General features: G+C 39.4%; 1 protein-coding gene and 1 non-coding gene across 2 annotated transcripts; one reads left to right on the top strand and one right to left on the bottom strand.

Annotated features, from left to right (window-relative positions):
* Positions 1-311: 311 nt before the first annotated feature.
* LOC112126297 lies at positions 312-418 on the bottom strand. The gene has a single exon (XR_002909883.1). It is a non-coding gene; the product is annotated as a U6 spliceosomal RNA (small nuclear RNA).
* Positions 419-10,561: 10,143 nt separating this feature from the next.
* On the top strand, positions 10,562-20,542 carry LOC106667290. Its single transcript, XM_014395148.2, has 9 exons — positions 10,562-11,534; positions 13,055-13,273; positions 13,331-13,573; positions 13,636-13,793; positions 15,555-15,726; positions 17,436-17,685; positions 17,744-18,276; positions 19,430-19,891; positions 19,947-20,542. The coding sequence occupies exons 1-9, from the start codon at positions 10,625-10,627 to the stop codon at positions 20,114-20,116; spliced, it is 3,117 nt and encodes a 1,038-aa protein (XP_014250634.2). The 5' UTR covers positions 10,562-10,624; the 3' UTR covers positions 20,117-20,542.
* Positions 20,543-20,962: the final 420 nt, after the last annotated feature.

The raw sequence follows: 20,962 nt of genomic DNA, 5'->3' as shown, positions 1-20,962 counted from the left end.
GTAATGAAGAATGAAGGGTTAAAAGATGCCAGTAGAAGAAGAATGATGCCTTAACTTCGCCGAGGGAAATTTAGGCCTCTGAGGTTGGCTAGCCCGAAGGCGTCAACCACGTGCTGAATTACGCGTATTATTAATAAGCAATAACTTTCGCTTACCTTAACCAATTTTCACATACGATACCTCGTTGGAAAGCTGGTGACGAGACGAATCTTACGAATTCATTCGCTGGCAAAATTTCTTTCTGCAACCGCTCGAACAAAATGACGTTCACGGATCACTTGTGGACACGTCTGCACCCGATGAAAGCTCGATGCCAACTAAAACGCTTCACGATTTTGCGTGTCATCCTTGCGCAGGGGCCATGCTAATCTTCTCTGTATCGTTCCAATTTTAGTATATGTACCGCCGAAGCGAGTACAAAACGCCACGACCACTAGGCAGAGGAAAATGTCACCTGCAAAGCTCTTAAAGGGCCTAGAAGCGGGACAAGTAAAGTGAAAGTCCTAGTGGATCTCCTTGGGTACTCTCAGAATCAATACTCTCGGGTTTCGCTTGCCCGCCGTCCGAACATTGAGGCCGGCTTGGTCGAACGGCTTCGGCTTCGAACGGCTTGCCTGTCACCAGGGGCTTCCACTTTGACTGCTACGCCGCCTTTCGCCGTTATTCTTATATCATCAATGAGGATGCGCGTCACCCTGGGATTGATGATTTCTTTTACTTTTTTAAGGACCTCCTGGGAGTCGGTTTTTTCGCGCGGGTCGATGAAGACTATTTTAGTGTGATTCTTAGCCGCTTCTTTCGCCTTTTTCAATAGGGAGGCTCTATCTTGGGCAGGCTTGCTCTTTACAGCAGGTTTGGGGTGTTCTTTTTTCTTCAAATTCCTTTTAGCCACTGGTCATTGGTCTCAGGTAGGCTCGAGGTTTCCTCTACGTGGCCTGTTGTGTCATTCCTCTTATTTGTTTTTTGATTTTGGCGTGATTCTGAAACAGCTGTTCCTTTATTTGGATCGTCTCTTGAGGATGCCAGTTGTGTATCTTTGTTGTTTGCTGTTAACGGGGAGGAGGCGGCTGGGAGGTTGAAGTTTTGCTTCATTGTTGGGCGTATCTGTTCAATATTTCCTGTTATGTTTTTGATGGCTGGGGTTAATGCTTTAGTGAGCTCGTCCACCATACTGTTTGTCTCAATTTTGCTGGTTTCCAATTTTCCTTTCAGAAATGTGTTTTCTAGAGCTAGTTGGTGAAGGATGCCGATTAATTTATCGGTGAGATCGATTATTTATGACGCTGCCGGTTTAGGGCATTTGTTAGCTGGCTCAATCGTGTACTGTGCAATTTGTCCTCTTATAAAATTAGCCATTGCATGATTAGATTCTATCGGTTGGGGGTCCATGGTATTTACATGGTTTAGTTCGGTTTTTTCCTTTTTATCTGATTGTTATTCTGAATTTTGGTTTGTGGTTCCACCATTCCAAGGTGGACGAGTTTTATCAGGAGGGGCCATAATTATTCGATTTATTTTTAGTAGCTTAGAAGTTGTGTATTATTGCATTATTAAAACAATTATTCATTAGCAGCTGGTAGAGGAGGGAAAAGGGAAAAAGGGAAAATTTCCCACAGTGTACGAGGTCTATAAACTATCAGCTGGGAGGGAAAAACGATGAGGGAAAAGGGAAAATGGAGGGAAAAATTCCCTCTTTACTCCGTTGCTAGGAGGCTTCTTTACAAACAAAGGAAAATAAAATACTCAAAATTAGATACAAAATACAAATATAACGAGTTTCTACCTGGAATTATCTTGGCACTCACTACAATATCTTGAAGAGTAAAGTTCGAAGAACAATTCTCACCAACTCGCGAGCTGCAATTCGGTTTCCAACCCACTCGAAAATCAAGTCGAATGCAGAGCGACAATTCAACGTGTTTACTCAACGAGATCTGCCACCTTTTTAGACCAATCCGTCTTGGCCTTTCATTTACTGCACCTAAGCCGTATTCGGCTCTTTACAGTTTGGTGGCTGATTTTTATATGTTCTCTGCTTTTTTATTTTTGACGGAAGCTTTTTATTTGCGTGTATGAATGACGGTCGCATCTCACTCCTGGCGAGCTCTTGGTTTGCATCCAGGATGGGCCTCGCGGAGGCGGCTCGCCCGGGATATCAGGAGGAGGAGGAATAGGCCTTGTTGTTGTTTGGCATAATAATTGTCGATTCTATCTCAGTTTTTGAAAAAATAAGGGGATCCGATTTAAATTTAGGCTGGCCATCCTTTTTGCCTCATGATGGCTTTCCAGAATTTTTCTATTGCCTTGTAACCTGCTGGGTTTGATATTACACGGCGCACGGTGTTCATGGTAGCATATTCAACATTGATTTCATAGATCCACCTCATCCGTGGGACCGTGTACATTTCACACTATATGACCAGATGTTCGACCGTCTCCGGCATGCCGCACTCGCACAATGGACTATCTATTAGCCCAAAACTGTGCAGTTTGGCCGAGAAGTCTCCGTGCCCAGTCAACAGCTGGGACATGTAATGGTCCGTCTTAAGGTGGGTCATGCACATGCGACTCTCCACACTGCTAAGTAGCCCGTATGTGTGTCTTCCTTTCGTTGACGTTTCCCATCGTCTTTGCCATTCGTTCGTTACCCATAAAGCAGCTTCTTCTTTCGACTGGACCGGTATGCATGGCTGGTAACCGTTGGCGAGTTCCCAAGCGGCACACGCTGCTTTCGCCTGCACGGGAATTTCAATCGACCAGCTGGGAGGGAATTAATCGAAAGGAAAAAGAGAATCAGGTGGGAAATATTCCCTCTCCACTCCATTGCTAGGCGCTTTTGTAGTTAAAAACAAACCGAAATAAAATACGAAAAATTCAGATACAAATACGAATATAGTAACGTCCTACCTGAAATTTTCTTGTAGTACAGTACAGAATCTTGAAGCTTGTTGAAAGCCGAACAGTTTCCACCCGCTCACAGGCGAAACAGGCCACTTCAACCCACTTAAAATTCCGATCTAACACAGAGCTACAATTAAACGTGTTTACTCGGCGAGATCCGACACACTACTTTTTTAGACCAATCAGAGATCGTCAAACCCCACCACACTTAGGCCCCGCCTTTTACTCCCCACCCCTTCCTCACCCCTTTTTGGTCACGCCCCTCACCCCCACCCCTACTTAACCATCACACGCTTATGCGAGTCGGTCTCAATTCTCTAATTACAATGTAAACAATCATACCTACTTGTCATCGCCTCTCGTTAATCCTTAATATGTAAACAGACGCCGGCGACTTCCCGACGATCTTGCACGTCACTTCTTTTCAACCATTCAATCTCTGCTCTCTACCCTTCACCGCCGGCAATAGAAATCACAACACGGGCTTGTATCGTGGTCCAGCACATTTCAAATGCAATTTGCTTTATCGCACCCCTCGTTTCCTACCCGTTCTATTCCACAATCTCAGCGGTTACGACGCCCATTTCATTGTCCGAGAGTTGGGGCGTGACTTGAACGACGAAGAAAAGAAACGACTTCGCATTCAAGTCATCCCCAATTCTGAGGAGAAATACATCTCCTTCGGTATGCAACTGGGCGCCTTATCCGTGAGATTTGTAGACTCTTTCCGTTTCCTGGCTTCCAGTCTGGATAAATTGTACAAGAATTTGTCCCGATCCCATTTTAAAGAGACGGTAAATTCTTCCCGATCATTTTGATCTTGTCGTTAGAAAAGGAGTGTACCCCTACGATTACATAGATTCGTTCGAGAGACTTCGGGAGACGGTTCTGCCCCCGAAGGAGGCTTTCTATAGCGAATTGAACGAAAAGCCCATCAAGAACGAAGACTACCAGCACGCCCAAGCGGTATGGGACGCGTTCAATATCGAAACCCTGGCCGAGTACACCGAACTCTACCTCAAGGTAGACGTCACGCTCCTTTGTAGAGGAGGACTTTCTAGGAAAAGTCAGACATACACTAGGAGGGAGGTAGGTTGTGTTATGCTTATTATATTGATTACAAGGTTAATCATTAAGAAAAAGTAGATTACGTATATATGAGTAGAGGGAAATTGGACGAGCTGGGACACTTTTTTGTTTAACTTAACCATCCCTAACCATCCATAACCACCCCACCACCCACTTTCGCAGGGTCCCTTGCACTGTTACAATTTACAAGGCTTTCTTTTATTTTTAAAACACGTAGACAATAATTTAAATAAACGAAACATTGTCTTTCTTCCCATTCAGCCCGAGGTAGACCAAGGAAATTATTTCATCGCCCTGGTTGAAAGCCTCGATGTCTTTTGTCTTTTTTTCAACTGTTTCAATATCACCAGCCTTTGATATTCGTTTAGATAGACGTAGGGAATTTACCTTTAGGAAAGTATATTTAAAACAAGGAACATTTTCCTTCAATGCGTTGACTATAGGTTTATACTTTTGTTTGAAATACTCGTCCATCTCTTCTCTGCTTCTCTTCAACAAATTGCATTTTTGTCTAATTGCTTTTCTCGTTTCAATAATCTCTCGATTGAGCTCTTCAAAAGATGTTGACGACTCCGTGTCTGGACGCTGACTGAGCTCAAATGGAACGTTCATGGTATTATAATGGTGTCGAATCCTCTTCTATACCTTCCATTTTCGATTTCTTTGTCTTTGTCGATCACGATGAAGAAACTTGTCGTCTTTCCAGCAACACGTGCATATCTTCTTGAAAGTCTTCAAATCCATATCCGAGTTGACATGATCGTCGTAGACCCCCCCGCCTCAAATTCAGCTCGTCTGGTCGGAAAAGAATGAGGAGATTGGCATTTTCTCTGACTAGATGTTTGGGAATTCTTGTATAACTCTGGCTCAGATAGAAAATGTCGACGCCGTTATGCCGTCCCATACAAAAGTACGCTCGCACATTGTACTGTTTGTCACAGGCAATGTCATCGAAAATGAAAATTGAATCGGGTCGAGAGTCTTTGGGCGGCGGGACGTTTGCGTTGTCGTCAAATTGGAAAACGTAATATCCTCGATGGGTTCCAATACTTGAGCCAATTTTCTATACTTTGGTTGGTGCAACGATTTACAAATAAATAGATATTCAAGAATCTCAAACCTATGGGATCATAGATCAAACTCAACATAAGATTAGTTTTTCTGCAACTGGATGGTCCGCATATTAGACATCTGATGGAGTCGGGCAATAGTGGACCGTGTCTCGATGCTTTCATCGGAGGATAGCCGTGATCGTCGAGATTTCTAATTCGCAGTGTCGTGTTGCTTCATGGTGGATACTACTCACTACTGACCAATCAGCACACGTTTCCCTTATATACTTGTAAAATTGTTCATGTTTTTCCACGCCATTTAATCACAATGTTAAGACAAATTCGGCGGTACTATGAACTGGGGAGAAAACTGACTATCTCTCTCTCTCTTTCTTAAATTCTATTGAATTTAATTGTAATGTGTTAATTTAAGTATCGTATAATTTTCCAAAGGATGGTAAAAACAATTGCCACTGACGGAGGCGACATGATTGCCAAGGCAACGCCTTCTCTCATTTTTACTTCATTTTTACCTATTTACATATGTACATATTTACATTTTTACAACTTAAATAAATATATACATAAATAAATAAAAACTACAGTAGTGTCAGTATTGCGTACTTCCTTTTTACCTATTTACATATGTACATATTTACATTTTTACAACTTAAATAAATATATACATAAATAAATAAAAACTATGTACAGTAGTGTCAGTACTGCAAGAGAGTTTTTATAGGGGAGAGCAAACATGTCATCCTCTCCCGTCTCGTATCAATCCGAAAACGTACACGTCCGATATGGAATAATGACCATGGGCTAAGGTACGAATCCCGTCGATTTGATGACGTTTATCGTCGTGAGGCGAAAGGGATGTTTTGGTCTGTTCAACGGAAAAGAGTTTGTGACGTTCGAGATGATCGACCGAAACGTGGTCTTAAATTTTTCATCGTGCAGAGCAGAAAGATAGTCTTCGAAGGAGAGCTTTATTTCGACGGCTATCTTTTTGATTCCTTTCGCCTTTTTCGCATCGCGTCCCAAGCGAGTCCGGGTGCCGTATAATACCAGGCCGGGTCCAGTGCGTAAGCTCCAATTCAGACGTCTTTGAAAATTTCAGAGAAGCATGGCCGCAACAACTCAACCGACTTATAGCTAAACCGACTTTTAAGGACAGAACGATATACACCGAATCGTTAGTTGCAGTACATCTGGACTTTGAACAGATCCAGATGAACAAACCTATTTACGTAGGAATGGCCATCTTGGATCTCTCGAAAGTCCGGATGTATGAATTTCACTACGGTTCGGTGTTACCGTTCTACGGACCCGACAGACTAAGTCTCATGTACACCGACACGTACAGTTTACTTTATTATATTAAGACTGACGACTTTTACTCCGACATTACTAACTTTATGGACGAACTCGACCTTCCGACTACCCTACTGACCACCCCGCCCACAGGACTGACAACAAAAAGGTGTTGGGGAAATTTAAAGACGAAGCCAACGGAGTGCCCGTCTCCGAATTTGCCGAACTTCGAGCAAAGATGTACGCGTTACGAATCCTCGACGAAGAAAAGTCCAGATGTACTGCAACTAACGATTCGGTGTATATCGTTCTGTCCTTAAAAGTCAGTTTAGCCATAAGTCGGTTGAGTTGTTGCGGCCATGCTTCTCTGAAATTTTCAAAGACGTCTGAATTGGAGCTTACGCACTGGACCCGGCCTGGTATTATACGGCACCCGGACTCGCTTGGGACGCGATGCGAAAAAGGCGAAAGGAATCAAAAAGATAGCCGTCGAAATAAAGCTCTCCTTCGAAGACTATCTTTCTGCTCTGCACGATGAAAAATTTAAGACCACGTTTCGGTCGATCATCTCGAACGTCACAAACTCTTTTCCGTTGAACAGACCAAAACATCCCTTTCGCCTCACGACGATAAACGTCATCAAATCGACGGGATTCGTACCTTAGCCCATGGTCATTATTCCATATCGGACGTGTACGTTTTCGGATTGATACGAGACGGGAGAGGATGACATGTTTGCTCTCCCCTATAAAAACTCTCTTGCAGTACTGACACTACTGTACATAGTTTTTATTTATTTATGTATATATTTATTTAAGTTGTAAAAATGTAAATATGTACATATGTAAATAGGTAAAAAGGAAGTACGCAATACTGACACTACTGTAGTTTTTATTTATTTATGTATATATTTATTTAAGTTGTAAAAATGTAAATATGTACATATGTAAATAGGTAAAAATGAAGTAAAAATGAGAGAAGGCGTTGCCTTGGCAATCATGTCGCCTCCGTCAGTGGCAATTGTTTTTACCATCCTTTGGAAAATTATACGATACTTAAATTAACACATTACAATTAAATTCAATAGAATTTAAGAAAGAGAGAGAGAGATAGTCAGTTTTCTCCCCAGTTCATAGTACCGCCGAATTTGTCTTAACATTGTGATTAAATGGCGTGGAAAAACATGAACAATTTTACAAGTATATAAGGGAAACGTGTGCTGATTGGTCAGTAGTGAGTAGTATCCACCATGAAGCAACACGACACTGCGAATTAGAAATCTCGACGATCACGGCTATCCTCCGATGAAAGCATCGAGACACGGTCCACTATTGCCCGACTCCATCAGATGTCTAATATGCGGACCATCCAGTTGCAGAAAAACTAATCTTATGTTGAGTTTGATCTATGATCCCAAAGGTTTGAGATTCTTGAATATCTATTTATTTGTAAATCGTTGCACCAACCAAAGTATAGAAAATTGGCTCAAGTATTGGAACCCATCGAGGATATTACGTTTTCCAATTTGACGACAACGCAAACGTCCCGCCGCCCAAAGACTCTCGACCCGATTCAATTTTCATTTTCGATGACATTGCCTGTGACAAACAGGACAATGTGCGAGCGTACTTTTGTATGGGGCGTCATAACGGCGTCGACATTTTCTATCTGAGCCAGAGTTATACAAGAATTCCCAAACATCTAGTCAGAGAAAATGCCAATCTCCTCATTCTTTTCCGACCAGACGAGCTGAATTTGAGGCGGGTGGGTCTACGACGATCATGTCAACTCGGATATGGATTTGAAGACTTTCAAGAAGATATGCACGTGTTGCTGGAAAGACGACAAGTTTCTTCATCGTGATCGACAAAGACAAAGAAATCGAAAATGGAAGGTATAGAAGAGGATTCGACACCATTATAATACCATGAACGTTCCATTTGAGCTCAGTCAGCGTCCAGACACGGAGTCGTCAACATCTTTTGAAGAGCTCAATCGAGAGATTATTGAAACGAGAAAAGCAATTAGACAAAAATGCAATTTGTTGAAGAGAAGCAGAGAAGAGATGGACGAGTATTTCAAACAAAAGTATAAACCTATAGTCAACGCATTGAAGGAAAATGTTCCTTGTTTTAAATATACTTTCCTAAAGGTAAATTCCCTACGTCTATCTAAACGAATATCAAAGGCTGGTGATATTGAAACAGTTGAAAAAAAGACAAAAGACATCGAGGCTTTCAACCAGGGCGATGAAATAATTTCCTTGGTCTACCTCGGGCTGAATGGGAAGAAAGACAATGTTTCGTTTATTTAAATTATTGTCTACGTGTTTTAAAAATAAAAGAAAGCCTTGTAAATTGTAACAGTGCAAGGGACCCTGCGAAAGTGGGTGGTGGGGTGGTTATGGATGGTTAGGGATGGTTAAGTTAAACAAAAAAGTGTCCCAGCTCGTCCAATTTCCCTCTACTCATATATACGTAATCTACTTTTTCTTAATGATTAACCTTGTAATCAATATAATAAGCATAACACAACCTACCTCCCTCCTAGTGTATGTCTGACTTTTCCTAGAATAATCATATTTTTCCACTAATTCTTGCTTATACTAGCAACCTATTCTTTGTAGTTTACCGTAGGAATTTTTTTGAGATACCCGATTAATAATCGATCTCTGCTGTTTGTCTAATAACCACTTTAACAACTTACTTTTTCTAAAAAAGTGCGCAACGCCAATAATCTAGCCTTTACTGTTGTTTGACACTGCATAATCACTCCATAACCTACTTCTGCTCACTACAGATAACCAATAAGTAACCCACCATACAGAGTATATAGAATACTACATTATAGCCGGATAACCCATACATAACCTACTTTCTTTGATCAGATAACCTACCACTAGAGAGAACAGCAAACTACTTGTGCTATGCAACCATAACATAACCTTTTATTTTCAATTGAACGACAGTAAATATCCTACTTTTACTATAATAACCTCATGTTTCAATTAATTCATCTCGTTTAACCATGTCACCCACTCTTTACTTTGAAAATTATAAATTTAAACTTTATTTTATTTCGAACTATTAAATTGTAAATTTTAATTTTTTTTCGCTTAAGAATTAAGATAACAACAAACTACTTCCGCTACGTTACCATAACATAACCTTCATCTCCCAGTGGACAACACATACATTTCTTCGATTAGCACAAAAAAACCTTTCGCTAAAAATACGTATAAACAATATAAGGCTGATAGCTAGATTTTCCTAATTTTTGTCAATGGATAAGTGAAATATAACCTAAAACCCCCAATGTTAACCAATAAATAATCTACTTTTGTTAGAATAACATTAGTCCAAATAGTTTTTATGAAAATCTAATAGTTGCAATGCAACCAACTAATTGGTTTAAAAAACAAAAATTTAAAATAAGTTATAAAATCAATCGATTTGTATAAAAACATTAAACATTAATATGGCAAACATTAAATACAATCAGAATGGATCTTTTAAACTTGGTTTTTGGTAGTTTTTTTCCTGGGTGCCCTTTTTTAATGAGAATAGGGGCATAATTGGTACGGAAGTGGGATAGTTGTAAGTTCACCAAATGGGCGGCCAAAATGTCACTTCATGTGTCGCCATAGCACGAAAGGTGAAAACCATGTTATCTGTGATCTCACCAAGGACCGTCACCGGTTCCTCGTGTTTCACCCCTCGATCCTTCCATGTCCTGTAGATCTTCTTAGTTCTGTAGACGGCATAGGCGAGAAGGGACGCCACCACGGCCAGGAGGGAAACAAGCACCGGTGACATGACAGTGAACGAATGAAAAGACGGACCCTGAGGCGAGGCCAAATTCATTCCGAATCCCCACTCGGCCTCATCACTGTTGTTGCCCTGGGTCGAGAGGGTTTGCACTATGATTAACATTCCGATATGCATTAAAACATGCAATAAAACCTTTTCAGAACTCGAAAGGGCATTTAAGCAAATTTTCATCGATTGTAACTCTATACGATACCATCTTAAGTAAAAATTATTCATTATCGGATATCAACCGGGTTGAAATTGTAACCGGCAAGATCCGGTCTGAGAGTTATATTTGTCTACTCTTGCGAGAGGTGAAAAAACAAATGGGAGGTACTCGAATTATCTCAATAATTGCGTTGTTGTCGATGAAGGACGATGGCAATTACGGATGGAGGGGGCGATTAAGACCAGTCGGCGGATCGTCGTTTAGTAGCGAGCAGATCGAGATTGCTGAAGATGTCGCCAGTTTTGACGGCCCTGTTGGCGATTTTCGCCTTCGCTTTTCTCTATTTGATCCGTGTGTCGAGGCGGGCCAATTCTTTCTTCACGGAGCGGTCGGTCCCACAGCTGAAGGCCCACCTTTTCTTCGGCCACTGCCTAGACATCCTCCTGGGCCGGTGTTCCCAGGCCGACCTGTGCCAGAGGGCATTCGAGGCCTTTCCAGACTCCCCGGTGGTCGGATTCGTCAATTTTCTCTCGCCCTGCCTCATGGTGAAGGAGCCCACTTGGGCTGAGATGGTCCTTGTCAAGGACTTCTCCAGCTTCGCGGACCGTGGTTTTGAGTTGGAGGACAGCCTCGACCCACTCAGCATCAACCTGTTCAACATGACAGGGAAGAAGTGGAGGGCCGTCAGGAACAAGCTGTCTCCCGTTTTCACGACCGGTCGACTCAAGAACATGTTCGAGAGGATGACGGATGTCGGGGGAAAGCTGGTCGACGCCCTGGATGCCTGCGGAGGTCGTGCCGTGGATCTCAACGAGGTGTCGGGACGTTTCGCCAACGATACGGTCGGACTTTACGGCCTCGGGGTCGACCCTGGCAGCCTCACCAACCCCGATTGCCGGTTCAGAGAGGAATCGAAGAAAATCATCAACCTGGGACCGATCCAGTATCTGAAGTTCATGGTGAACCTTTTCTTCCCCAGAGTGAGCAGGTACGTCGGCAGCTTCATACCGGCAGACGTTCAGAGGTTCTTTGTAGACATCATCAAGAAGACGGTTGATGAACGGGTGGCGAGCAATGTCAAGAGGGACGATTTTGTCGACCTGATGCTCCAACTAAAACGGAAAGGCTACCTCGAAGTACAGACTAGAGATCCCAACGACGACTACCTTATGATTGAAGAAAACCAAAAAGAAAAGATAGGTCCGTAAAGTGGACGATGTTTTTCAGAAATGGCGGTTGAATAATATTATCAAATAGATTGTTTATCCAACTTTCTTCAGGTTATCTATCTATCAATTTTAAAGAAGTGCTTTTTAGGTTATCTAACTGTACAAAAGTAGGTTTTTACAGTAGGTTTTCTATTTAACCAAAATTAGGTTGCATGCTGGTTGTTCAATTATAAAGTAGTAAGTTTTTGCAGGTTATCAATAAGTAAAGAAGGATTTTTTACGGGTTATCCATTGAAAGAAGCAGGTTTTGTAGGTTATTTAATTGAAAAAAAAAAAAAACAGTTTTTTCATGTTTTCTAGCTCTACAAAAAGTAGATTTTTTGAAGGTTCCTCAGGTTAGATAACAGTACAAAAGTAGATTTTTGAAGGTTATCTATTTAACCAATGTAGGTTTCTTGCAGGTTATCCAACTATAATAAGGCAAGTTTTTGCAGGTTATCAATATGTTATGGAGGATGTCGCAGGTTATCCAACTGTACAAAAGTAGATAATTGCAAGGTTATGTATATAACCAAAAGTAAGTTTTTTAGGGTTCCTAATTGTGAAAAAGCAGGTTTTTTCAGGTTATCTAATACTATTTTTTTGTAGGTTTTGCCGGTTAAGCAACTGTGCAAAAGTAGGTTTTTCAGGTCATCTGAGAAGTAAAATTACGTTTCTTGCTGGTTATCCAATTTATAAAGTAGGTTTTAGCAGATTGTCCAACTGTACAGAAATTAGTTTATTTAACTACATAGAAGTAGGCGGTTTTGCAGTTTTCCTAACTATATAGAAGTAGGTTTTTTGGTGGTTATTCAAACAACCAAAGGTAGATTTTATTGCATCTGTAATATTATCAGTAAAGAAGGATGTATTTGCAGGTTATCCAACTGTACAAAAGTAGGTTTTTGCTGTTAGATGAGGTATACATTGTTACTTGCAAAAAACCTACTTACTTACAATTGGATAACCAGTAAGAAACCTACTTTTTGGTTAGACAGGTAGCGTTTTAGAAACCTACTCTTGTACGGTTGGATAACCTGCGAAAAGTCTTTATTATATGTTGATAACCTGCAAAAAACCTACTTTTATACAGTTGGATAACCTGCAAACCTGCTTTTTTTGCGATTGTCTGTAAAATCTATTCCTCTACAGTTAGACAACCTGCAAACGATGCCTGTTTCTGATAACCTGCTGATATGTCCTTCTTCACAGATTGATAAACTCTTTCTGAAAAGTCAAATAACCGACGAAAAACTTCTGTATAGTTGGATAACCTGACAAAACCTACTTTTTACATATGGTTTACCACTATGGTCAACTGTATAGAAATCACGTTATTTAACTACCCAGAAGTAGAGGTTTTTGCATGTTATTCAACTGTACCAAAGAAGGGTTTTTTCAGGATATCCAATTATACAGGAGTAGGTTTTGCCAGGTTATCCAGTTATAACGAATTATGTTATTTATAGGTTATCCACCTGCCGAATGTTTTTTTTGTGTGTATTTTTTCAGAAATTACCGATGAATTGCTGTACGGCCAGGCGTTTGTTTTCCTTGTCGCCGGTATCGATGGGATCGCGACCCGTCTCACCTTCGCCTCCTACCTGCTTGCTAAGAACAAGGAAATCCAGGATAAAGCCAGACGAGAGATAAGAGCCGCTGTAGAGAAGCACAAAAAGATTAACTTCGACGCTTTGAAGGACATGGTCTACCTTGACATGTGTCTAAAAGGTAGTAATAGACATATAAACATACAAAGAGACTATATTTTTCTGTCTTCCCCACCAGAGTCCATGAGGGTTTATCCTCCAGGCCCGGGTGTATTCAGGACTTGCACGAAGGACTTCACGTTCCCGAACGGATACACGGTTCGAAAAGGCGAAGGGGTCATCGTACCGATCTTCGCGATCCACAGGGACCCGAAACTCTACCCGGAGCCGTTGAAATTCGATCCGGAGAGGTTCGCCCCCGATGTTGACCACGGCCCGTGCACTTTCATGCCTTTCGGCGTAGGACCGAGGATGTGCATAGGTCAGTTAGTCCGACGAAACTTTTAAAAAATAATAATATTAAAATAAAATTATATTTTACAGCCATGAGGTTCGCCGTTCTTCAGGTGAAATACGCCCTCGTCAAAGTGCTCATGAACTATGAGCTAGATGTGAATATCAAAACGGTTGAACCGATTCAATTCAAATCGAAAACTCTTCTTTCGATACCGAAATACCCGATATATTTCAATTTAAAGAAAGTTTAAATAAATCAATAAATTTTTTTGTCCCAATAAAAATCATTCCAGTATGGCTTGTGTTCACCCAATTCCTGACAAAACAGATCTAGAATATGACTCGCTGGGCCATAGGTTATAAACCGGTTAGGAAAAGGTACGGTAATAAAATGGAAGGAGATTCTGCAAAGGTTATATATCTAACCAAATGTTTTTCAGGTTGCCCAACTGTAAAGAAGTAGGTTTTTCAGGTTACCTAACTGTACAAAATATAGGTGGTTTTTGTGTAGGTTTTGCAGGTTATCTGTTTAAGCTGCAACGGCCGAATAACCTCGCTCTGTTTTCGCGAGCTTTTTCTCCTCTCATCGATCTTCCTACTTGATAACTCTGTAAAACCTCTCTCTTCTACTGGAATCAATGAAAACCTATTTTTAACTATTGACTAACCTGGTTATGTTATAACTTATTTGTTTACCGGATGACCATGTAAAAACCTACTTTTAACGATTACCTAACTCGATATATGTGAAACATTGTATTTTTTGGTAAAAAACCACGTAAAAATACTTTTAACTATTGACCAACGGGATCATGTGAATTTTCCTCTGGTAGATAACGCTGGTAGATAAAACTTACTTTTACGTCTTGGCTAACCTGGTTATGTGGAAAAAAAATTCTAGTTGGTACCCACGTAAAATGTACTGGTTGTCCGCTGGAGAACCATGTAAAACCTACATTTTATGTTGGTTATCCTGATATGTGGAATCTTTCTGCCTATTTGATAACCCTGTAAAACCTACTTTTATCTATTTATTAACCGAACATCTATGGAAGCCTACTTTCAACTATTGGCTACCCTGGCTATATGAGTAGCCCTCTATCTGTTCTACTAGATAACCTTGTAAAACCTACTTTTTATGTTTGTTATCCTGATTATGTGAAACCTTTCCTTCTACTTGAAAACCCTGTAAAACCTACTTTTATCTATTGACTAACCGAACAGCTGTGTAAGCCTACATTCAACTACTGTCTAACCTGGTTATGATTAACCTTCTTTGTTGTACTGGAAACCATGTAAAATATACTTCTAACTATTGCCTAACTTGGTTATGTTATACCTTATTTGTTTTACCGAATAACCATGTAAAAACCTACTTTTATATTTCGGTTATCCTGATTATATGGAATCTTCTTGCTGTTATCTATTGACTAACCTAACAGATGTGCAAACCTGTTTTCAACTATTGGTTAACCTGGTTGTGTGAATCCTTTCTTTTTACTGGATAACCATGCAAAAACCTATTTTTATATATTCACTAACTTATTTGAAACCTCCTTCTTATTTTTTTTTAATACGGAACAGCTATGCAATCCTACTTACCTAAACTGGTTAGGAGTAACCTTCTCTGTTTGACTGGATAAGCATGTAAAACCTACTTTTACCTATTGGCCAACCTAATTGAAACTTTTCATTCTATTAGATAACCGTGTAAACCTCTCCCCCTTGAACCACCCCTTATGTTGGGGATAAACTATTTAGGAACTGATGAATGTAATAAAGAACCAATAATAATAAAACAAGAAAATCAATGTGGGCGTTAAATGTTTCAATTTCTCTTATCTAAATTTCTGTTTCTATAATCTCCAAAAAATTGAAATGTTTATATCACACTTGACAATGCGCGTTATCATGTTATATTGGCCGACTGCTAAGGTCAAGTTCGTCCCCCGTCGACCAAACCTTGAGCTGTACGTCATTCGTCATTGAGATAATGGACTAATTAGTTCCGACGGACGCTGTCCCCACCAAGGTCAAAACCAGTCATGTCACCAGCACTGGCGACACTACTGGCAGTGGCAGCCATCCTGCTAATATACGCCGTCTACAAGACCAAGAGGATCTACAGGACATGGAAGGACCGAGGGGTGAAGAACGAAGAACCCGTCCTCATCTTTGGTGTGTTCATTTTATTATCTGTTATAATCTACCTTCTCTCGCTCGTTCTGGACCTATTGAAAAATTGGCTTCGTTACCCTTTGAAAGGAAACATTGGAAAAATTTCGAGTAAAGCATAACTTCGTCCGTTTCGATACTTAAATAGTCTTTCAATATCAACACTTTTTCTATTTTTTTCAATTTCAATGCGTCATTAGAACACATTTTTCAGATTGTATTTCATTTATTTTTCACGTACGGTTATTATCTTATCGAAAAGATCAGTTTTTACGTTATTAAATTGAATCAGGCAGGTTGTTAATAGGTTTTTCAACTAAAAAGGAGGTTATTCTGGTTTGATGTAAAACGCAACTCTTTCATAGGTTATCTATCTAAAAGGCGGATCGGATCATTCATTAAACTCCACCAAAAATAGGTCTTTTTGCAAGGTTAACCTATAATAAAAAGTAGGTTTCTCCTAGGTGATCTATTTAAATGGCAAGTTATTCATTAGGTACCGATAAAAAATCATGCATTTTAGCCAGGTCTTAAGAGGTAAGTTTGTATTAGGTTATCTACGTCAAGATAGATTATTCAATGTTGTCTAAAAACATTAGGCCATTTCCAGCTTAACCTTTAATAAGAGGTAGGTTTTTTACAGGTTAGTTATTTCAAAAGCAGGTTATCCATTAGGTAGCCTAAAAAATCAGACCTTTTGTTGCCCGGTCAACCTATATAAAAACGCAGGTTATTCATTAAGTAGCCAAAACACATTAGACCTTTCAGCCAGTTTAACCTGTAAAAACAAGTAGGTTTTTCAAAGGTTATCTATTTAAAAAACAGGTCATTCATTTGGTAACCTAAAAAAAATCTGCCCTTTCAGTCATGTAAACCTATAATAGGAGGTAGTTATTTTTCAAAGGTTATCTATCTAAAACGCAGGTTATTCATTTGGTAACTTACAAAATCAAAACCTTAAGCCCTATATGACGAGGAATGTTTTCAAAGGTTTTCTATCTAAAAGGCAGGTTATTTGTGAGGTAGTGTAAAAACATCAGACCTATTAGCCAGTTTAAGTTGTGAAAAGTTTATATGTTATCGATCTAAAAACCTTATGTTAGACTAAAAGATCAGACCTGTTGCCAGGTTAGCCTTTAGTAGGAGGAATGTTTTTACAGGTTATCTATCTACAAAGCAGGTTATTCATTAGGTAACTTATAAAATCAAACCTTTAAGCCCTATATGAGGAGTTAGGTTTCTAAAGGTTATCTATTTAAAAGGCAGGTTATTTGCTAGGTAATCTAAAAATAGCCGACGTTTTAGCCAGTGTAACTTGTAAAACGAAGTCGGTTTTTAGACTTTATTGATCTAAAAAAGGGGGTTTTTTGTTGGTTAGCTGAAAAGTCAGACCTCTAGCCTGGATAATCTATAATAGGAGGTAGGTTTTTTTTTTATCTATCTCAAAATGAGGTTTTCTGTTTGTTAACCTAATAAATCAGACCTCTAGCCAGCTTAACCTATAATAAGAGGTAGGTTTTTTTACACGTTATCTATCTAAAAAGTAGGTTTTCTATTAGTTAGCCAAACCATCAGATCTTTTGCCAGGATCACCTATAGTAGGGGGAAGGTTTTTCACAGGTTATCTAAAAGGAGGTTAGTTGGCTGTTTGTTAGCTCAATGTTCACCCTTGACATACATCATTAGCTGTCTTTAATTTAGATTTTTTACAGGAAATATGTTGAGGATCTTCCTCCGCCTGTCTTCCCAGGGCGAGAGGTTGAAAGAGGTCGGCGACATGTTCCCGGAGGAGAAGGTTATCGGCTTCTACGTCTTCCTCAAACCGATGTTGATCGTCAAAGATGCTGAAGTGGCCGAGGCAGTCTTGATCAAAGACTTCCAACATTTCGTCGATCACGGTTTTGACGTGGATGAAACCGCCAACCCGCTTGATGCTAACCTTTTCAACATGAACGGCAAAAGGTAGTTAATCTCTTTATGCTTGTGTTTAAAAGAAAAACACATGTTGTTTTTTGTAAAGGTGGAGAGCTTACAGAAACAAGCTTTCGCCGATATTCACAACAGGGAAGTTGAAATCCATGTACGGACTTATGACGGACATAGGTGATAATTTGATGAAGGCGATAAACAGAGAGAAAACGGAATGCTTGGAGTTGAAAGACGTCCTGGGACGTTTTGCCATGGACGTGATCGGGTCTTTCGCCTTCGGACTCGACGTTTGCACCCTGGGCGATCCCGAGTCCAAATTCAGAAAAATGGGCAAGAAACTGGTCGGGTTTAACATCAGCCAGATCCTAAAATATTTCATAACGACCAACTTCCCTAAAGTTTCTAAAAAGCTCGGCTTGTCGTACAACATCGGAGCCGAGTACCGATACTTCGTTGGCATCGTGAAGGACGCTATTGAACTCAGGACGATGAGCAAAACGTCCAGGAACGACTTTGTCGACCTCATGCTACAGCTTAGGGATAAAGGATCCGTTGAAATAACGACTAAAGACCCAGGAGATGAATACTTAAGGATCAACGAAAATTACACAAAAGATTCATTTGGTAACACCTGATATATATTTTCTAATATCTAAAACTAATTAATACGGTATTCACTATAAAAAAAGAGAAAGGTTTTATCAAAAGTTATTCCGTAAAAAATAAAAATTGGTTGGGTCGGTTTAACATTGAGAGAGGTTATACACAGGTTATGCGTTAGTTAAGTAGATTTTTATCGAGTTCGAATTGAGTGAAATTTTATTCGAGTTATTAATTTTTTATCGTTTATAAGTTGAGGAAGGTTTTATATAGGTTACATGTTTAAAAAGTAGGTTTTTTCATTGGTTATATACAATTATAAAGGCAGGTTTTAGGTGGGTTATTCCTTTCCAAAGTAGGTGTTTACTTGTTATACACTGAGGGAGGTTTTATATAAGTTATTTGTTTAAAAAGGTACATTTTTATTCGGTATTCATAAAGGGCGGTTTTATGTAGGTTATTTGTTTCTAAAATAGCTTTTTTGTTGGTTTCTTATTGGTTAATCTCTGTGGAATGCTTTATTACAGGTATTCGTTGCCGAAGTTTTGTTTTATTGGTGGCTTGATTCAGATAATTTGTTCAAAAAGTAGGTTTTTTATTGGTTAATTATAACATAGGTTTTATGCATGTTATTCGTTTTTAAAGTAAGTTTTATTGGTAATATATTGAGGGAGGTTTTATACAAAAATAATATATACAAAAAGAAGGTTTTATTCGTTGTTTATAAAGGTAGATGTAGGTTGTTCATTTGCAAAGTAGGTTTCTAGTTGGTTATACATTGGGGAAAGTTTGTGGAAGGTTGTTCGTTATTAAGGTAGGTTTTTATTCGTTACTTGTTGAAAGTAGTTTTTTAAAAGCGTTTCATTTAAAAGTAGGTTTTTTTGGTTCTATATGTACATAATTATAAAGGGAGGTTTTATGCAGGTTATTCATTGTCAGGGTAGGTTTTTATTGGTTATATATTGAGAGAGGCTGCATTCAAAAATATGGTTATCATATTATATTATTGAGGGAGTTTTACGTAGGTTTTTGTTATGCAAGTAGGTGGTTATTGGTTATGAGTTGTATGTAGTTATTTACTTGGAAATTAGGTTATAACCTATCCAACCAGGTTATCTATCGAATATATAGTACATTCGCAGTTTGTCCGCAGAATGTTTTAGCTTTTTATTTTTAGAGGTGACAGATGACCTCGTGATCTCTCAGTCTTTCGTCTTCTTGACGGCCGGCTTTGAAACAACAGCTGCAATCATGGACCTCGCCTTTTACGAGTTGTCCAAAAATCCCGGGATACAGGAACGAGCCAGGGAGGAGATAAACGAGAAAGTACGCGAACACGGCAGCCTCAGCTTCGACTCGGTCAAGGACATGACCTACCTGGACATGTGCTTGAAAGAGACGATGAGGAAGTACCCGCCGACTCTCGCCCTTTACAGGAAGTGTACGAAGGAGTACGCATTTTCAAACGGTCTTACCGTCAAACCTGGCGAAAGGTTGATTGTGTCGGTCCTATCGATTCATCACAACCCTGAGTACTACCCTGACCCTGACAAATTCGACCCTGAACGTTTCGGACCCGATGTCTTCCAGAAGCCTTGCACTTTCATCCCTTTCGGCGAAGGGCCAAGGATGTGCATAGGTAATAAAACAATTAAAAAGTCGACGATATTAATTAAATTGGATTTAATTTACAGCGATGAGGTTCGCCTTGCAGCAGATGAAATTCTGCCTTGCCAAGACGATGATGTCCTACAGGATCAAGGTGAACCCAAAGACGAAAGAACCGATTGTCCTAAGCAACAAAACTTTCTTCACTACTACAAAAAACCCGATTTATTTTACTCTAGAAAAGATTTCTTTATAATAACATCTAATAAATTAGGAAGATTTCTTTCTTAACCTGTTTATATGTAACCTTCAATTTTAAGGTGGATAATTATTAAAAAAACCTTCCGAATTCAACTGGATAACTATGTAAAACCTATTTTCTACAATTGCCTAACCGGATTGTGAGAAATCATGTGTTTTTTAAATACTAACAGTTATGTAAACCTACTTTTAACTACTGACTAACCTGTTTATGTGAAACCTTTCTTTCTAACGGATAACCGCGTAAAACTTACTTTTAACTAGTGACTAACTTGGTTATGTGAAACCTTTCGTTCTTATGCATAACCGCGTAAAACTTACATTCACCTATTGACTAATTTAGTTGTGTGAAAAGTTCTTTATGCTACTCGGTAACCATGCAAAATGTACTTTTATTTATTGATAAAATGCTTTTATGAAATCTGTCTTTCTTTTTGACTAACCTGCTTATATGTAACCTTCTTTTTTCAAATACGTAACAGCTATGTAAACCTTCGTTCAACAATTGGCTAACCTGGTCGTAATTACCTTTCTTTGTAATGGATAACCGCGTAAAACTTAATTTTAACTATTGACTCACCTGTTACTGGATAACCATGTAAAACCTACTTTTAACGGTTAGCTAACCTGATTATGTGAAACCTATATTTCTACTAGAGAACCACATTAAAACTTTTTTTATATTGTGATTAGCCTGAATGTGAATCTTCTTACATTAAAAGGAAAAAGCAATGTAAAGTTTTAGAATTAAAACCCTTCTTTTCCAAAGGTTTTAAACCTGCTTTTGAAAAACCTTCTTAACCTGATTATGTGAACCCTTTTTTCTTGTAGCTAACCTTAC

The sequence above is a fragment of the Cimex lectularius genome, unplaced genomic scaffold, assembly GCF_000648675.2.
Source record: "Cimex lectularius strain Harlan isolate CLEC.00 unplaced genomic scaffold, Clec_2.1 scaffold10, whole genome shotgun sequence".
Classification (NCBI taxonomy): Eukaryota; Metazoa; Arthropoda; class Insecta; order Hemiptera; family Cimicidae; genus Cimex; species Cimex lectularius.
The sequence above is the reverse complement of the archived record's forward strand: the minus strand, read 5'-3'. Positions and strand labels throughout refer to the sequence as shown.